This window comes from Aspergillus ambiguus (assembly GCF_047715705.1).
Source record: "Aspergillus ambiguus strain CBS 117.58 unplaced genomic scaffold BDV59scaffold_16, whole genome shotgun sequence".
Lineage (NCBI taxonomy): Eukaryota > Fungi > Ascomycota > Eurotiomycetes > Eurotiales > Aspergillaceae > Aspergillus > Aspergillus ambiguus.
Window position 1 is genome coordinate 338,268 of NW_027395529.1, and position 17,656 is coordinate 355,923.

The 17,656-nt window shown below is 51.5% G+C and overlaps 6 protein-coding genes across 6 annotated transcripts; 3 read left to right on the forward strand and 3 right to left on the reverse strand.

Annotated features, from left to right (window-relative positions):
* Nucleotides 1–136: 136 nt before the first annotated feature.
* On the reverse strand, nucleotides 137–1,551 carry BDV59DRAFT_207933 (polysaccharide lyase family 1 protein; the record flags this gene model as incomplete). Its single annotated transcript, XM_073695106.1, has 6 exons — nucleotides 137–472; nucleotides 532–765; nucleotides 818–914; nucleotides 965–1,090; nucleotides 1,156–1,299; nucleotides 1,352–1,551. The coding sequence occupies 6 exons, from the start codon at nucleotides 1,549–1,551 to the stop codon at nucleotides 137–139; spliced, it is 1,137 nt and encodes a 378-aa protein (XP_073547895.1).
* Nucleotides 1,552–3,645: 2,094 nt separating this feature from the next.
* Nucleotides 3,646–4,704, reverse strand: BDV59DRAFT_202111 (uncharacterized protein; the record flags this gene model as incomplete). Its single annotated transcript, XM_073693962.1, has 3 exons — nucleotides 3,646–3,782; nucleotides 3,868–4,264; nucleotides 4,348–4,704. 3 exons carry the CDS (start codon nucleotides 4,702–4,704, stop codon nucleotides 3,646–3,648), a joined length of 891 nt encoding a protein of 296 aa, XP_073547896.1.
* Nucleotides 4,705–8,043: 3,339 nt separating this feature from the next.
* On the forward strand, nucleotides 8,044–10,333 carry BDV59DRAFT_32544 (putative MFS multidrug transporter). Its single transcript, XM_073696200.1, has 4 exons — nucleotides 8,044–8,204; nucleotides 8,333–9,796; nucleotides 9,847–9,891; nucleotides 9,946–10,333. Exons 2-4 carry the CDS (start codon nucleotides 8,341–8,343, stop codon nucleotides 10,242–10,244), a joined length of 1,800 nt encoding a protein of 599 aa, XP_073547897.1. The 5' UTR covers nucleotides 8,044–8,204; nucleotides 8,333–8,340; the 3' UTR covers nucleotides 10,245–10,333.
* Nucleotides 10,334–11,856: 1,523 nt separating this feature from the next.
* On the forward strand, nucleotides 11,857–12,389 carry BDV59DRAFT_202113 (4a-hydroxytetrahydrobiopterin dehydratase; the record flags this gene model as incomplete). The annotated part of the gene is made up of 3 exons (XM_073693963.1): nucleotides 11,857–12,009; nucleotides 12,080–12,142; nucleotides 12,225–12,389. 3 exons carry the CDS (start codon nucleotides 11,857–11,859, stop codon nucleotides 12,387–12,389), a joined length of 381 nt encoding a protein of 126 aa, XP_073547898.1.
* A 1,066-nt stretch (nucleotides 12,390–13,455) lies between these two features.
* On the forward strand, nucleotides 13,456–16,399 carry BDV59DRAFT_32574 (peptidase family M20/M25/M40 protein). The gene has a single exon (XM_073696201.1). The coding sequence runs from the start codon at nucleotides 13,813–13,815 to the stop codon at nucleotides 16,198–16,200; it is 2,388 nt and encodes a 795-aa protein (XP_073547899.1). The 5' UTR covers nucleotides 13,456–13,812; the 3' UTR covers nucleotides 16,201–16,399.
* A 261-nt stretch (nucleotides 16,400–16,660) lies between these two features.
* On the reverse strand, nucleotides 16,661–17,435 carry BDV59DRAFT_202115 (non-canonical purine NTP pyrophosphatase; the record flags this gene model as incomplete). Its single annotated transcript, XM_073693964.1, has 5 exons — nucleotides 16,661–16,735; nucleotides 16,785–16,846; nucleotides 16,896–17,077; nucleotides 17,135–17,208; nucleotides 17,271–17,435. 5 exons carry the CDS (start codon nucleotides 17,433–17,435, stop codon nucleotides 16,661–16,663), a joined length of 558 nt encoding a protein of 185 aa, XP_073547900.1.
* Between the last annotated feature and the right edge of the window lie 221 nt (nucleotides 17,436–17,656).

A 17,656-nucleotide genomic window follows, 5' to 3' on the forward strand; every position in this document is an offset into this window, starting at 1 on the left:
TTCCCGAAGCCCTAACCATGGAACATGACCAACTCGGCGCTAGGTCGAATGTCAACTAGATAAAAACAATACCAAACAGGCGGCCGTACAATTCCAACAAAAGCTTAGCGAGTTCGTTTCAAGAATATGCTACCGACTAGAGCTTTCCTTGTCCAGCGTTCGAGGGCACACTGCTCTGAGCAACGGTATAGGCCGAGGCCGAGGCGATATTTTTGCCCTGGAAGTTTACAAGGAATCCCTCATCAGCTGAACTGAATGTCCCAGAGCTCCCGAAGCCGTTCTTCTGACACACGTGGCCCAAGTAGGTTGAACATATTTGGTTTGTTGTAGAGTCCGGGGAGGTGAAAAGCTGGCCATCGTTTTCTTGGAGAACTGTCGGGATATTCTGGAATACATTCCCTTCCGCCAGTACGTACCCACCCTCCCCTATCTCGAAAGCATGTCCCGAGAAGTCGTACCAGTAATTGTTAACCTTTATTCATAGTTAGCAAAAGCACGTATAGGTATATTTCCTTCTATAGCGCAACCTACGGCATGAAGAAGAGTGTTGGATTGGACTTTAGGACTTCTGCCGCTCATGTGGTAAATGTAATTTCCTTTCAACGTCACCATATCATTGGACCCGTCAAGATAGATCCCCCAGTAGTGGTATCCGTCGCAGGTAGCTGAGTAGTCTGTCACTCCGTTGAAATAGGAGTTCGAGACCGTTACCCGGTTTGACGCACTAGTACCAAGAACAAGGTGTTGTCGACCGATGCGAGCAGTCTGTCTTCATATTAGTCGAAATTGTATATATCAACACAAATATATTGCTCACTGTAACGTGGTCAATCCAGACCATGTCACAATTATTCAGTGTAATGGCATCGCCGCCCCAGACATATTTTGGGTTGATATCAGTTATAGCAACATTTCTGTTCGATATAAATATTTCGCAATGAAGCCGACGGAAGGTAAATCTTACTGAATGATAACATTGCTAGCACCACTAACAATACGCAGTCCTTTACCCTTAATGACACCGCTAGATCCGGAACCAATCAAAGTTTTATCGGAGGTGATAGTAATCCCGAGTACCCCAGCGTTGTCACTAAAGAAAGGATTGGTTATGCGCACGAAAGCAAGGTTCAAGCATGAGGTGTTGGAGAGACCTACTATGTGACCGATGCGGAAGGAGCATCAGGCTCGTAATTTGTACACCAGTTATCCTTATTGATAGCCAGTTGACACTTCGAGCCGGTACCCCATGGGGCACAACCTGTCGCGGTGGTGGTGCCTTCGCTTCCGGTGAAATCAAACCTACGAAGACACTCAGTAAGTCTCTAATATCCTGTATACGGTATGAAATTACGTCTTTGTCAGTACTACCACTCGGGGCTCATCATCCTTCAGATAGGACACAAGCTCATTAATGTCGCTGGGGTATACAGCGGTTGCGCTACCACCGCCGGTGACTCCCTTCGCAAATCCTTCTGCGGAGCCCGAAACACTCACTGCAGAGGAGACCGACAGGATAGCTGCTATTTCTGCAAGAATAATGGACCAATTCATCATGAAGCAATCTCTGGTACACAAATGTTTATTTTTCTTCTATTAGTTGCGTGTGAATGCTGCCTATATATACTTTTTCCCGCTTTCTATGCAAAACAGCCACAATCAGCAATGCAGCTACTTCCTGATGTCCGGACTCAAATTACACTCCCAGTATATTAAGGAAAAGCCATTTCCCCGGAAGAAGCTGTTGTTCATTGGTGGATATCCCAATGAGCCGAGACTTAATTTGAAGTGAAGAACTGTGCCCCACAAACGCCGGCAGATAGATGTCTACGGCCAATGAGAAGTGTGGAGAAGGTTAAAATACTGTACGGAGTAGGATGTTAAACTCGGCCCAGGGCGCTTTAGAGCAGTGAGATATATTATCCTGCAATAGTTTTGCAATTGTTCCCCGTCCGGTAATAATGGCACGCCTCCCTTTGTGCACGGTGCCGGCGCTGGATGGCTGATGGGAAATTATCATTAGGCAGATCCGTTGACTCGTAAAGCTTTACCAAGCTTTGCATCTCCATAAGGCAAGAAAAGAAACAAATATCATAATGATATTCTCTGTAAACCCGACTAATAATTCCGGAGCCAAGGTCATCGGGCAGTGTGCCAGTTATGACATAGAACGCATTTGAAGACACGGGGTTCGGCTACATATCATTTACTCCATGTCCAAAAGATGTGTTCAGCCACATTTACCATGGCAGTCTGGGGTGGATGCACGGGAGCCGGAGGGCAGCGGTGATGAGTGTGGTGTCTACATGTTTATTTTTAGTGCTTTATAATTCTTTTCTGCGCGTGCTATAGGACGCAACTTACTTCGTCAACCTATCGTCCGTCGTAGGAGCGGTAGGAAACGCTGGTCAATCCATATATGCTGTCACCAACACCTTCATGGCCGCTTTTGCCCGATACCGCGCAGAAGGGGGTCTTCCATGCACAACCATAGATTTAGGTCCCGTGAAGGACATAGGGTATGTGGCCGAACACAGGGCGTACCAACTATTCCAGGATCTAGATGTGCAAGGGATTGACGAGCAGGAGCTTCATGGTTTACTCACTGCGGAAATAAGTGGAAAGATGACAGCTACATGTGACGACCACAGCGTAACAGGCCTCAATGCAGCGAAAAACACCTCTCTGTCGTATGATACAAAGATTTCTCACGTCATTCGTGCGCTCCTGCTAGAGCAGACACGTATTGGCGCTACTAGAGTTGGTTCCTCGGGCGGCGCTGTGATGTCCCTGAAAGAGAGTCTCAACCAAAGTAGAGACTGAGACGAAAGCGAGACCATTATCAAAGAGGCGATTGCTAAGAAGGTTGCAACAGTTCTCATGTTACCACTAGAAGATATCGATTATGCGAGGCCTATTGCTAGCCACCGGCTGGACTCGCTTGTGGCAATCGAGGTTCTGAACTGGATTTTCCCAAATGTAGAAGCGAATGTGCAAGTTCTGGACATTATCGGGGCAGAGTCGCTGGTCTCGCCCGCAAAAGTTGTTGTGGATAAGTCGGATTTATTGAGACGATTGGCCTAATTTGTGCAAGGTTGTCTGAGAGGTAATCACAGTAGGCGACGTGTTACAACGGAAACAGAAATGGTAGTCGAATTAATGAGCCATAATCAATACGCTGTCCCACGTAGATATCGCGAGCAAAATAACAGCAAATTCTTTCTGCTCCTGTCCTTTTTACCAACAAGGTCCGAGTCGAACGAGATGTGACCACGCCGAAGCTGACATCCCAGGTCAATAGAGCCCTGGAGACCACAGGATATTACCATGATAGTCATCCTAGCAGATGCAGCAATGATCGACGAATTGCGCATGATGCCGCAAAGTACAGATAAAAATTGACCATACGCATATGCGCTAACATCGCCGTCGTGTATGCGAATAAGCCAAAATATATGCACAGTGTTTAATGCATCATGCGCAGACGCACATTCTTGGGATGCCATCCCTTCCCGAGGCTTCCTCTGCATTGCCTTGGGCCCAACATGTCTCGGAGTAAGAGGAAGAAATTCTTGGGTGTTTCATCTGGGATCTGAAGCAAGGAACGGATCAATTAGAGACTGTATGAGAAAGAGAGTCTCCTCCCAGTCAGGGTTTGTCCGTGAACTCACCGGCCGATCCTACACCGGCTGTCGCGTGGGGATCGGCGGTTGCAGCCCCCTCTGCGGCAGGTGGCGTGGCCGACCGATCAGCTGCGGAGACTGTCAATTCGCTCACCTGGCGTTCTTTGATATCGTCAGCTTTTAGGCTCGTATGCCGTGGAGGGCGAAAGGAGTTCAGGAATTGATAGAGACACTGGGACAGGCTTACCAAGCTCACGGATACGTTGTCGCAAAATTTGGTTCTCTCTACCCAGCATTGCTGCCTCAGCCTGGTAAAATGCAGTCTCATCTCTGCTGCTCCGCCGAGTATGGCTTGGACTGGTTCCTGTGACCCATTCCAATGTCTCTGGTCCGCGTGGATGATCTGCCAAGGGCCGAAGACTTGGAGGGGATGCGGTTTGACTGGGCGGACGCGACGGTCGACGGACGGATAAGGACGACCGATTACTCGTACCCGACAAAGCTGGGAGGGGAGGAACTGGAGGAATAGCTGACGAACGATCCAACTGGGCAGATTCGTCGACGGCGGAGCTGTGAGTGCCGCTATGTTGCTGGAGTTGCTGCAGTTGGGTTTGTTGGCTGCGGATCATTTGCAAAAGTCGGTTCTGGGTACGCAGAGAAATATGTTAGTATCCAGGAGGTAAACCTGTTCAAGTATAATACAAGTGCAATGATGGGCCAAACGCACCACTTGCGCTTCTTGTTCGTTCTCGAGCTCCTGGTGTAACTCGCCCAACGACGGAGCTCGCTGGTGATGAGGATCGCCCGTGGTGATGATTGGGCTACCTGCGAGACTAGAGGGACTCGATGTTCGAAATGCACGGCGATTCAACGGCGCATGGTTCTCGGATTGCGTGAAATCATCGGGTTCCCCATCGCCACCAACTGAACGACGTCGTTCAGGATCCGCGGTTTCCCATGGAGTCCCGGAGTATCGACGAGTTACACGAGTATTTCCTCTCCGATTCGTCTGGGGGTGACTGCCTCCACCATTCATGTTTCCTGGCGCTCTGGAAGCAGTGTTGGATGAGGAGGGCTGTGACATGTTGGATGAGGGGCGGTTCCGTGAGTGTTGCGGCGAAGTGGAAGACGGACGAGAGGGAGGTAGAGAATTGATATCTGGACACATGACTGGAAGAACGTTATAAGTCCTGAGTAGGCATTGGTGGGGGATGGGACTCTGGAAACGGAGTAATGGAGAGAGATCGTTGTTCTCGGGATCTGCCGAGTGGGACGATTTGTTGTTGCTGTTGCGCAGTCAATTGATTTCCCCGGTGTTATCAGCAGGGCGGTGAGCACATATGGGAGGCGGTCAAGATGTCGATCAATCCGGGACACGGCCCGGTTTCCTATTTTGGCTTACTGTGTTTGAAAACAGAAGAACTTGTTTACAGCCACGCAGTGGCATGGGAATTATCAGAATGGGTCTATCGGAGCTTTTGGGAGCAGATTAGATAGTTTCTATTTTAGTTCATTTGCACGGATGCCAGGCTATATTGAAGTCCCCTAATATTGACTTGACTTCACTCATAAGGCACCGAGCGCATGCGTATTATATTCTAAACCGGATGAACCGGATTATTCCACAACCCAGGTGAAGTAGAAGGAGTCTAGACTTATCCATGATCGGTAGCGACTCTATTCTCACGATCACCGAGGACAATGGTCTCATCCCAACCGGTTCTAGAATCGGCTGGTTGCCTTTCCATGCACTATTCCACTGTACACCCCTTCAAAGCATAGAGAGCCCCAAGGGCTCTGGTGTTACCCGTAAGTACACTTCCCGCCCAAATGATAGACCTGCCTCATTTATGCGAGGCCTACAGCCTCTGACTGAAGTCATTGCGCTGTGACGCAAGGACGCAACGTAGGAGCCTAGAAGGATGAAGCACCCGATGTCTAGCTCTTAGTCTACGATACTTGAAAGCAGATCACTTGCCAGCTCTTAGGATCTGTACTGAGGATCCTATGTTAGGCTCCGTTAAATGGCGGAGCATTGAGGTTTGGCAAATATGGATTAACTTGGTCCCTTACCAAGATCGGAACCTCGTATCTGCCTGAGCACAGAAATAAAATGCAAGGGGGAACATGTGATACCTGTCGAGTTTCCCCTTGCGTTCTCCACGAGGAATTTGGGCAGACGAGCATTCGATGCAATCGAACATTCTTCCATGGCTCAACAATATGTCGCTTACAATTCAATCAAGTGCATCTCAGCCAGTCCTCTTCATCGGGCCGGATCCAACCCAAGAGGTTACCGGTCGACTTGGCGGGTCTTGGCAAACGACAGGGCGCCGATAGTTCGTTCCTTAGCTTTAGGCCGATGTTGCTTAATGATGAGACTGACCATGGACTGATCTCGAAGATCCTGGCTCCCGGACCCCGATCCTTCCCGTGCTTATTGCGGCTTTATTTTTATTGAGAGAATTTGCCCCTGGGTGGCGAAGTGCCAGGTAGGATATGCACAACATTTGTACCACTACTGCGATGTGACGGTTTTGAGTGCACTTTCCTCAGGTTACATTCAGTATCGAAGGTGGCTGCAAATCGGTGAATTGCGTGCTGTCTATGCCGTATTGGACATACTACCCAGGTAGTACTTCGTAAGGCGAGCCAGCGTAAGTAGAGAGAGAGCCAGAGTTTGTCTTTCGACTAACCACGCCCCGTAGGATTGATTTACTTGCGGGAACCTAAACTTTTCCAATCCCCTCTCAATACAGTTTGTGTTGCGTCTCTTGAGGGCATGGAGAAAGTTCCTGAAGCGTCTGTTGGTCTTTGAGAAGAATGTATCAACAGACCGGCCTAAGTTTTGATGGTCAACAATACCTGTATGACCCAGGATCCCAGACGTGGTTAGCGAAGGGGGCGAAACGGCAGGTATGTCACAAGTATGACACGAGACAAATCTCACATCCACAAGTGTTATTGCTCAGAACGTCGATCGCCTCCCAGGATGGAAAATCAGGGTCAAGCCCATGTGACGTCATGAACGGTGTCCCCGAACTGCACTCCAAATCAGTCAGCATCCCCGTGGGTAAGAAAGAGGGGAGAGAAAATGAAATATGGGGCGTACACGGGGAAGTAACGTGAGAGGAACGGTTGAATGACCAACTGCCTCTGCCCCAAGTGGATCATTCCAGATTTCCCTCAGTTTAGACTTCCACTAAAAAGACAAGTCCGTCCATAAATGTGCACACCGGCTGCAAGCCTGGCTGGTTCCCTTCGGTATTCAGCCGACCGTCTCGGGGCGCCACGCAACCCTCCCATATGGCTGTAGATGCCGACTCCTTACGTCGGGAGCGCAAAACTTAACCATAACCTTCCATATATGATGACGGTCTGGGGAAATGACGGGCTCCCTAATCTCGGGGAACGGACGGATATTCGATAAATTTCTGAACGACTTCTGATCTGTACGCCTGTGATATGCATTGCAGAGGGCCAAGGAAGCAGGGAGTGGGACTCAATCCCGTCCATCCCATGCCATGGTTTCCCGAAGCGGGCACTCCTAGAGAGCCTTTCGGCCCAGAACGGGTCTCTGGTGTGGTGGTACGGAGGACTGACTCCCCCATTCTCTACCCCGGGTGGAGAACCCGAAACCGCCGATTCTCGTCTTATTGCGGGCTGTTACTTACTTGCCCGTGGGGCCGGTTCCCGGTTTCCTCCAACAGTGTCCCCGGCTGGTGATGTAGGACATTGGAACCAGGCCTCTAATAGGTGAAAATTTCGAAGGCCCATCCGGCGTAAACAGGACCGGTGTGGCAAGCGGATTTGGTCCCCCCACGTCTCGGCCAATCGTCTTCTTTGAGGTGGAAAAAATGCTTGTCCCGATTTGGCTCTGATAGTATCCGCGGGCCCCTACGGCCGTCCGATCAGAGGGTGTGTACCGTTCTAGGTTTATCATGAGAGCGGCACTGTAGAGACGACGGGTAGAGGAGAACAAGATCCGTCTGGTGGGCTGAAGATGATACTAATTCAACGATGTCAATATAAGTTACTGGAGAATAAGATTGAAAGGTTGGTAGTGGATTCGGATTCCAAATTTAATCTCGATAACTCACGATCAGCCATGTGGTCGGAGTTATGCACATGTCACCTTACCTGAGTCGGTTGATCATTGAGATCCCGTATTTCAACCCGTATCTTAGACGAGGTAGCATCAGGACGATGGTGGCGGTGTCCGTTCGGTTCCCCAGCGCATTCTTGTCCAAGTAAGAAGAAAGCATGGCCATAGAGCAGCTTCTGTTGGAGTGGATGCAGGGAAATTCCACCGCTTGACTGGCCCACCCCCGGACCTTTCCCTTTCCTGGGGTTCCTGCCTAATTCGCCATAAATCGTTCTCTTTCCTCTTTTCGCTTCTTTAACTTCTCGTCTCCCCTGTCGTTCTCCTTCCGTCTCTCGCTCTCCCCTTTTCTTCTCTCACCTCTCGTTCACCTCGGTGATTCTCTTCACACGTCCTGTCTACTTCTCGTCCCTCTTGAAGCTTTTTCTCTGCCTCTACCTTCTGTCAACACTACACTTTCTGCCGTCAAGGCTTTAACCCTGGTCAGTGTTACCTTTCCCGTGTTACACCATGCATATGCCGTCTACCCTCTGTCTCGCCACCTCACATCCTTCTTTAAATCTCCTCAGACTGCATGTTAAGAATTTCTCTCGCTGACCTCGCGCTCAAGAGCCCACCATGGCTTCTCCACTGCCTGAAAAGGACTTAACCGCGGAGGACAAACTCCGCGCGTCGGAAGCCTCGTCCTCATCTCAGGTGGAAGCAACTCTTAACACTTCATCTGAGAAACCGCCCAGAGCCGAACTGGGACTGGCTAATGACCCTGCTACCACTCTGCATCAAGTAGAGCATACCTCCGAAAAGGTCGAACTGACCGAGGATGAATGTTATGAGCAGCTTGGCTATTCCTTCCCTAGCTGGCGCAAATGGTTGATCATCTCTGTGATTTTCCTGGTCCAGACCTCTATGAACTTCAACACCAGCCTGTATTCCAACGCTCTCTCTGGTATCTCAGAGGAGTATGGTGTGAGTATGCAGGCGGCTCGGTGTGGTGCAATGATTTTCCTCGTCCTATATGCCTTCGGTTGTGAACTCTGGGCCCCATGGAGTGAGGAGCTTGGTCGAAAGCCAATTCTTCAGGCTAGCCTCTTCCTGGTGAACATCTGGCAGCTTCCCGTTGCACTTGCGCCCAACTTTGCTTCGATCATGGTTGGTCGCGCTTTGGGTGGTCTTAGTTCCGCTGGTGGTTCCGTCACTCTTGGTATGATCGCAGATCTCTGGGAGGCCGACGACCAGCAGTATGCTGTCGCTTGTGTGGTCTTCTCCTCCGTCGGTGGATCGGTCATCGGGCCCGTGGTTGGTGGCTTCGTCGAAGCCTATCTTCCCTGGCGCTGGAACATTTGGATTCAGCTCATCTTTGGGGGCTTTGTCCAGTTGGCTCATCTGCTCCTGGTTCCCGAAACACGCACCACTATCCTGATGGACCGTATCGCCAAGAAGAAGCGCGAAAGCGGAGAGAACCCTAATGTCTACGGACCTAACGAGCTCGTTCCTTTCAAGGAGCGCTTCTCGATGAGAGAGGTTATGATCACCTGGATCCGTCCCTTCAAAATGTTCCTCACAGAGCCTATTGTCCTCTGTCTGTCGCTCCTTAGCGGCTTCAGTGACGCCCTCATCTTCATGTTCATTCAGTCGTTCAGCTTGGTGTACGCCCAGTGGAACTTCAGTACCGTGGCTTTGGGTCTGTCATTCCTCCCTATCCTTGTCGGCTACTTTATCGCCTGGGCTTCTTTCATCCCAGCCATCAAACGGAACATCGCCGAACGAAAGGAGAGGCCCGACGACGAGCGCACACAGTACGAATCTCGGTTGTGGTGGTTGCTGTATACGGTTCCGTGTCTCCCTATCGGACTGATCGGGTTTGCGTGGACGAGCCTGCCGCAATGCCACTGGATCGGGTCCATGGTTTTCTCGGCTATTGTTGGAATCGCCAACTACAGCATCTACATGGCAACTATCGATTACATGATTTGTGCTTACGGTCCATATTCTGCCTCCGCCACCGGCGGGAATGGCTGGGCCCGGGACTTCCTGGCTGGTGTGCTCACAATCCCTGCGACACCCTTTTTCACCAGTAGGTTACCCTATTCGCACCTACCCCAGAACGTATCTCACCATGATTAGACATCGGCGGTAAATATCACCTGGAGTATGCCTCCACCATTCTCTGTAAGTCGAACACCCGATCCTCCGTGATCGCATATCGCTGACTCATTACTACAGTCTGCATTTCGTTCGTCCTAGTCATCGCCGTCTATGTGATCTACTGGTATGGCCCGACTATGCGCAAGAGATCCCCATTCGCCCAGCAGCTGTCCGATGCCCGCGCGGAGATCTTGCACAACTCTGGCAGACGGCTTTCTCACATTCCCACATCTCGCGCGAGCTCCTTTGCACGATCTCAGCAGGACCTTCGCATTCGGAAGACGCTCGGGAGCCGATCCGGCAGCTATGTAGCGTCCCGCCCAACTTCCAAAGCGAATTCCCGCGTGCAATCTCGCCGGAACAGTGTCAGTCAGTGAATTCGACCTTTTCCTATTCCCCAAAAACTCGGTTTAGATTAGACGGGCTTGAATGATTATGATGCTACGGCAACAATGAGTTACGAAGTTGACGCACAATACCGCGACAACCGGATACATATCGTGTGCCAAACCTACATGTTGGCGATGGAGGCATCGACATGGGTGTCAGATTTCAATGTCTCGAAAAACAAGTCGCACTTCTACATCCCTGTTCTTTTCACAATTGTTTCATCTATCATCCACGGCATGCCGTTGCAATACTGGATCGATAAGCGTTTCTTTTCTGTCTGTCTCGTGGGATCAGTTTCTGGGACATAGGCGCACGAGAATTTCACGTATGTGGATTTTCGGATGCGTCCCATTTCGTGCTCAGTTACCCTAGATTCGGCGTTGGCTTGTTCTTCCCGCCTGTTGAATCCCTTTTCGCCTGTACGTATTTCGCCTGGTGGTCTCAGATCATTGATGGCCGGAAAAGGCACCTGCTTGTAAGGCACAATTCGGCTCGAGGCTGGACCTTTAGGAACTTAATGAAAGGCCAGATAGTGGATGTATCATGGATCTGTTGGTAGCGCCACTGACTCATACTTGTCTCTGCGATGTAACTCCACAGCAAGAAAGATCTCGACCCGACAACCAAGATCTATTTGGGACCCACCAGACTCGTGCCGACGACATCCGGAGTACGGATATTCCTGAAAACTCATTCCAGTCCCGATAATTCACGCGCCGGGATGGAATATTTACGGCATCAGAAATAGATCGGAGCTGAAGCGCTGTTCCCGTAACACACCTTCGCGTGGACACAAAAGAGCAGCATGATAGGGAAATACGTCCTGGAACAGCCAGCCCCCTCATCAACTATGCGGGGAGACCGGAAGTAGTGATCTGCGGAGGAAGAATGTTTGTTATGGCTAATTCCGGGAGGTCGGTAGCGGAGTACGTGGGCTAGTCCAGTTTCGTCCATGTCGTATCGCCGGGAGTGACTCAACAAAGGGTTGAGATAAATTGGCATTCGTTGGAAGATCCAGTCAGATATGAAATAACGCTAGTATAAAGAGCTCCACTGGTGAGCAAGTCAGGTAGTAGTTTAGAGAGATGGGAAGAGCGAGGATAGTAGTACGAGCCCTTAGCTGCCGCGAGTATACGGTCTGGGATATCGTTAAGAGTAGATGGCCAACCTCTATGGTCCTGATGTCCAAGAGCTCAGAACTAGACCGGATAAGGAAAGTAATATCCTCCACCCAACATGACAGCCTGTGGAAGGCGAAGAGACGAAGAGACTTTCTCACGGCAGTTCCATAGCTATTTCGTCATTGTCATGTGACCTGGCGGCGGCCAGCCTATCGCGGAGCTGTGTTTTGTTTGCCCTTGTCCATGTTCTCTGCTTGGATACCCCTCATCCACCAGCATGAAAGTCCCAGTCAGATCGCTTCGACTATCCCACCGAGGACCGACACTCCACCTCCGGCTGTTTTGTGGCGCGCCGTTTGTCCCGTCGACCGCGATCTTCCGGCATCATTGTCAACGTTCTTCCATCGACGTCCGTTTCATCCATCCGCAGTCTACCCTCTCACTTCGCCCATCCCCTACCTCCCGCTTATTCTCCACCATGGCTACAACTCAGCCGCAGTTCGCTGAAGGCGCTGACGCAGATCAATTACGCGCCGATCTGAACAGACTCACCGAGCGCGGATGGACACTTGATGACGAGGGCTTGGGCATCAAGAAGACGTTTTATTACAAGTCATACTTCAAGGCGGTGGTCAGTGGTCTTCCCTCGCCGTGCAATATATGTTGTCCAAATGGACCGAGGAAAATTGACGTGGTTGCAGACTTTCGTGAACAGCATCGCGTCGCAGAGCGCAACCAAGAAACACCATGCTACTATGACCATTGTAAGTGCAACCCCCTTGTTCACCCGCGCCGAGTTCTCGAGGTTAGCGAACACTGGGTTCGCTAATTGACTACCTGTGACAGCGATTCGGTTCGGTCGACGTCCATTGGACCACCCACCACCCCCGGGGTCTCACCGATAAGGATCTCACCATGGCCCAGTACTGTGACCAAGCCGCGGAGTTGATGGGCGCTGTGGAGGAGGGGCAGGGGCTGAAGTGTGGACCGGGGCCTGCTGGTGGTGCGTAGTTGTCGTTCACCGTCTTTGTACTGCGTACGATTGTATATGTGGATCCCGTAAATACCCTTGACTTTTCCTGGAGCTACTCGGTACTTCTAGTTAAGCATGGTTCTGATATTCATGGGCTGAGTCAGTCCGGCTTAGTCACCGGCGGGAGTAAGTCGGGAAACTCCACCATTACCACCCGAAGAACCAAATAAACACTGTGAGCTCTTGCTGCATGCACATATACTCGTGGTGGGATCTAGATCGCAGGCTGCGATGCGATCCTCCATGTCAGATCTCGCACGGGAGAATGCCCCCAAACGACCGAATGTTGGGCAGCGGAATTTGCGCAGCCCTCGTGCTCATCCCCCAAAGATCACCATCGCTTAACCAGGATGAGGAGACTAAGTCCAATTAGCGGAAAACCGTTATCCGTTGTGGAGACCTTAGAGGGGTCAATGGAATGGACTCAGGGGCGTCGACGAGCGAACCTGGCACGATGATGGTCAAATCAACGCCTCGCGTCATGGGCCGACTGTTGGGCGCATGTGCCATTTCTCCTATTCTTCAAATCCTCGTCCCATGGGACTCCAACTACGGCTTCGAATTGTATGCAGTTCTTGACCTCAAATCTTCTCAATCCCTTCATCTCCTCTCTCCACTCAGGGGTTTCGCTTGGGGGCAAACCGTTTCAGATCTGCCCACGACTTGGGCTCCCGACGAGCTGGCTTAGTCGCGAGCTAGTCCGGTGGATTGGCACGTCCAGTTTAGCTTTAACACATAGGGTAAAAAAATTCCCCTGGTGATTGACTCGACCGTGCCTGGACACTTTCTCGGACGTGGAGTCATCTCTTCTCCTGACAACCATCGCATCTCTCGCCCCCCTCGCCGTATCCCAGACTTACGAGGCAGACAATGACCTCATATCGCCCGGGGGAGTAACCGTGTGCTTTGTTGACTGTCCACACAACGGTCGAGCCATTTCTTTGACGTCGGCGAACGGAATACGACCCTCTCTAAATCCTCGGGCTAAGCAAGTAACCTCCACACGACGCCCGGTGCGACGGTCCACACACAACGCAAAGCCATCTTACTCCTGGAGAGTATCCTCGGCGACCTGAATTCGACAAAGCTCCCTCTGGTCCTCTCGCTCGGTGATCAATGCACGCCCTTCTGACCCAGCGCCTCCTTCGAACCTGTCATGCCATTTGTCTCACCGTATTTTGTGGAGTAACGCGCCCCATACGGTGTCAACGTCACTACATCCCATCTCTCGACTGATCCACCGATTGATGCCTGGACACACTGCTTCGGTCATTCTACGAGGTCCTTGGCTGCAATAGAGCCTGTACATCAAGGGTCCCCAGCGCTCTCGGATACTTTAACCTCCCGACACCTGGAGACTGCACACTACACCTGGAAGACATACCCGGTTAACCCGGAGCAATGTCGCTGAATATTCCTCATCCAAACCCATCTGTTGGCGAGCGCAGAGGGCAGCGGTTAGCTCCCTTGCAGACGAACTTCAGCCGGCCTACGGCGCGGGCCGTCGCTGTTCCTGCGCGTCCTCCGCGGCCATACAGACCCCGACCGGAAGAATATCCGGAAGTTGCTGAGGGAGGGGAACGCGTGCCATTGCATCCCAATGTCAAGCGCCAGTCATCTAAATCAGGTCTTCGCAGCCTGTTCGGCCGTGACAAGGCTCGCAAGTCAGACACTAAGCTATCTCACATCAACGAGCTCCCAAACTCCTCCACACCCTCGGTCCCATCTCGATCCAACACTATGACTGACTCTCCATCATACACTACTCCTAAGACTCTCGTTTCCTCCCAGACCCTGGTGGCCTCTCCCACATCTGAATCGCACTCGATACATCCTCCAACCAGAACCCATACCCAACCGATTGAAGACCGGTCTGCAATCGGTGACACTGTCTGGAAACCTCCGCCACTGTTCCAGGCTTATCCACAAGCCCTTAAGCACGAGAGTCTTCCGGCCCCCGCGATATCGGCAGACTCAATTTTGCGGTCCCAGGCTGCCAATGCAAATAAAGGAGACGCCGCAGAAGATCTGGCTGCTCGCATGAAAAAGGAAGAAAAGGAGAAATCCAAGCACATCCGATCTCTGTCTGAGACCATCGGCAAAGCTGAATGGACGCAGAAGGTGTATATACTCTCGACGTCCGGCTACATCCTACAGTATGCCGGTAGTGGCAAGCATGACCGGTTGCCGGAGAAAATGTTATTGCTGGGGCCCAAGTCAGTCGCGTTTGCGAGTGATGCTATCCCCGGCCGTCATTGGGTACTACAAATTTCCCAGGCCTCCGAGGACGACGGGGCCGCTCACGCTGACCCTTCCCGTCATCGCTTCTCCCGATTTGGTTTTCACCGGTCCCATGCGCGCCGGTTGGCTCGTAGCTTCTTGCTTATATTCAATAACCCTGAAGACCTTAGCTCTTGGCTTCTGGCCGTTAGAGCCCAGATCGAGGCCCGTGGGGGCAAGAAATACGTATCGGAGAAGTTGTACGACGAGGAGTTGGAACATCAATTGCATCCGAAGACCAGTGCTCGACAGCTAGTAAAGCGGGACCCAAACAGGTTTTCTCAGGTGTTTTTGCAACCTCAGCCGTCCATGACCCCGGATCTAAAAGACCCGGTTTTCACTGATCAATCCCTCCGAAGCTCTCCTATCTCACCTAACCCCCAGTCCGTTGATATGCAACATACGCCAGAATCTCGATCTGCGTCTGTGTCTACCACCCATACAGAAATGACATCTGCGAGCACAAATCAACCTCGGTTCTACTCCGCAGCTCCCCCACCAAACACGAATCCCGCTTCGCCACCGAATGGCAGCGCCATATCAGCAGTCTTGACAGCTCTCGAGGTTCCCGGCTCTCCGAACGTGACAAGCCCGAAGAAGCGACAGTCAATGCATCTGCCTAAGATTTCAGCCACACCAGAACCTTCAGACCAGGTCCGGTCACAGTCAACGCTACCGGATCCAATTTTGCGAAGTGCATCACCCCCAGCTCCGAACTTTAGCGTACCTTCGTTCAGCCGACGATTCGCCGCAAAGCCAGCCCGTCCAACACCCTCCCAGCCGTCTCAACCCCAGGTACCTGGTGCGCAGGAGACCTACTCTAGCGCCGCCACTCCCCTTTCCCACTTCCCTTCGCCTCCGTTATCTCCTGTTAAGAGCATAGATAGTCTTGCCTGGAGTGAGTCATCGGAGCAGCCTCCGGTATTCCAGAGCATGCCTAGGAAGAAATCGTTACGCGCATCCAACTCAGAGGCTTCTCTGATAGATCCTGCGCGGGCCCCGGGACGAAAGCTCCATCGCGTTTCGCGTCTTCCTCCCAGGAACGATATCTCTGCTTCCACCACTCCCGAGTCACGACCGCTAAGCATTGTCAGCGACGAGCGCGTGGAAAACACCGCCCAATCGCCTCCGCAGCTATCTTCGGAATTCGGCGACACGTCGCATCGACGCGAACCGCAGCGGAACCGAATGTCAGTGCTTCGCACCGTGGACTCCGATGGACGCATGGCCGTAGCAATGACACGGCGTAAAAGTTTGCCTGGCCTCGCCGCCGGTCCTCCCAGTGCTCCTCCCCCGAACTGTCCGTTGCCTAAACTCCCTTCCCCTGGTGATCCTCCTACCACAGCCCTCCCCGATCCGCCTTCCCCCGATCGGAAGTCGTGCAAATCGCCGCCATTGACTGGCAGCCGCCCGCGTCGGAAAAGCGTCGTGATGAGCACAATGCCGCGTATCACTCCAATCCCTCCGCCTCCAAGTTTGGGTTCTCGGCCGTCCCGTGTGGTTACATGACTCTCATATGTTGCATGTCCCGATATTCTCATCGCTCTCTCCTGTCGGTCTTTTCCGTATATATCACTATCTCAGTTGAATTTGTCACTCGTGGGCTTTGACAGTCGACGAGTCATTTGTTGAAAAGTGTTGATTGTTGCTTAAACCCCCCCTCATTTTCATCTCTTTGGAAGTTCTCATTGGTATATCCATTCGTTGCATATACCTTATCGATTGATGTCTTGGTGCTTGGTTATACCATGTTCTATGCATTCGTTTCAGCGCATCCTGGTTTATGTGTCAACCTGTCAAGCTGTTATATATACGTTGCCTTTCTGGCTGTTTCATACTCTTATCATCTCTGTACATAGACCATCCCACTTCAGCATGGAGCTGATTTGTCCTTCACGCTGTCTGTCCATGAGCACGCAGCACTAGTAGACTGTACAGTCAAATTGCACCCAACAGTAGACCAGCAGGGTCATAACGCAGTAGCGTTCGTCGACATCCACTCCTGAAATTTGAACAAAGCTCGGTATCGATGCGAAAGCTTGTTCTATCAATGGTCAGCCAACGTCTCTGCTCCGCCAAAACTATCGCATCACCTTAACATCGTTTTCCATCTCCGCCAGTGTCGTCCCTTCGTACTCGAAAATCGGCTCCCAGCCTTGCATAATCAGCCCGAGTCCCGGTAGTGCCAGGGAGCAAATCCATACCAAAATTAGGCTGCCCCCGCGGTGAAACAATTTTCCCCGTGATCCTCCCTTGGAATATCACCGGCTGTGTTCCCGGCCCAGTGGAGTATGCAAACGTGCATACTGCATCGGCGGTGCGGTCATCGAACCCGTCCAGTAGACGATTTAGCCCGGTATTCCCGAGCGCTTCGAAAAAGTATTTACTGTATAGTGGTGAGTTCAGAGGTATCCCTCCGTAGTTCGGATGGGTCAAGACGAACATGTACGGCCCAGGCAATCCATTCATGGCATGGAACGCCAGCGCAGAATCTTCCACCAGGACTGGTCCGTTCACCTATTCGTTTGTCAGCGGCTGTGTTCTATATAGTCTAAGTAGCTGTCTGGGGAGGAACCTACGATATCAGCCGCCCGTCGACATTTGTCGATGGCGATCTCCTCTAGTGAGCCTTGGATTTCGGGGATATCCAGCGCGCGGTGCGTGATGGATACTGATCTGGGCAGGATGGCGTTGACTTCTGTGAGCTTGTTGGCATTGGAAGTTATAAACGTGATGGGCTGCATGGTTAGGGCTGTTTTCGTACGTTGGGTGCGTTGGGTGAGTTTATATTTTTGTTACGGTGGCATGTTATCTTATCGGGGTTTGGTGGGGCTGCTGCAGGATGATGGATTTCTCTACCAGCAGGTGGTATTTGGGTCTGTTTGTACGTAGTTTAACAGTACCGAACAGTATAGTCGGCTAGAGTTTCTATTTTACAGTGTTAAGATTAGATGCAGTCGAGGGA

Coding starts and splice junctions, on each gene's coding strand:
- BDV59DRAFT_32544 (XM_073696200.1), top strand. CDS start 8,341: ATGGCTTCTCCACTGCCTGAAAAGGACTTAACCGCGGAGGACAAACTC. Junction 9,797..9,846: donor TGCGACACCCTTTTTCACCA/GTAGGTTACCCT, acceptor CACCATGATTAG/ACATCGGCGGTAAATATCAC. Junction 9,892..9,945: donor GTATGCCTCCACCATTCTCT/GTAAGTCGAACA, acceptor TCATTACTACAG/TCTGCATTTCGTTCGTCCTA.
- BDV59DRAFT_32574 (XM_073696201.1), top strand. CDS start 13,813: ATGTCGCTGAATATTCCTCATCCAAACCCATCTGTTGGCGAGCGCAGA.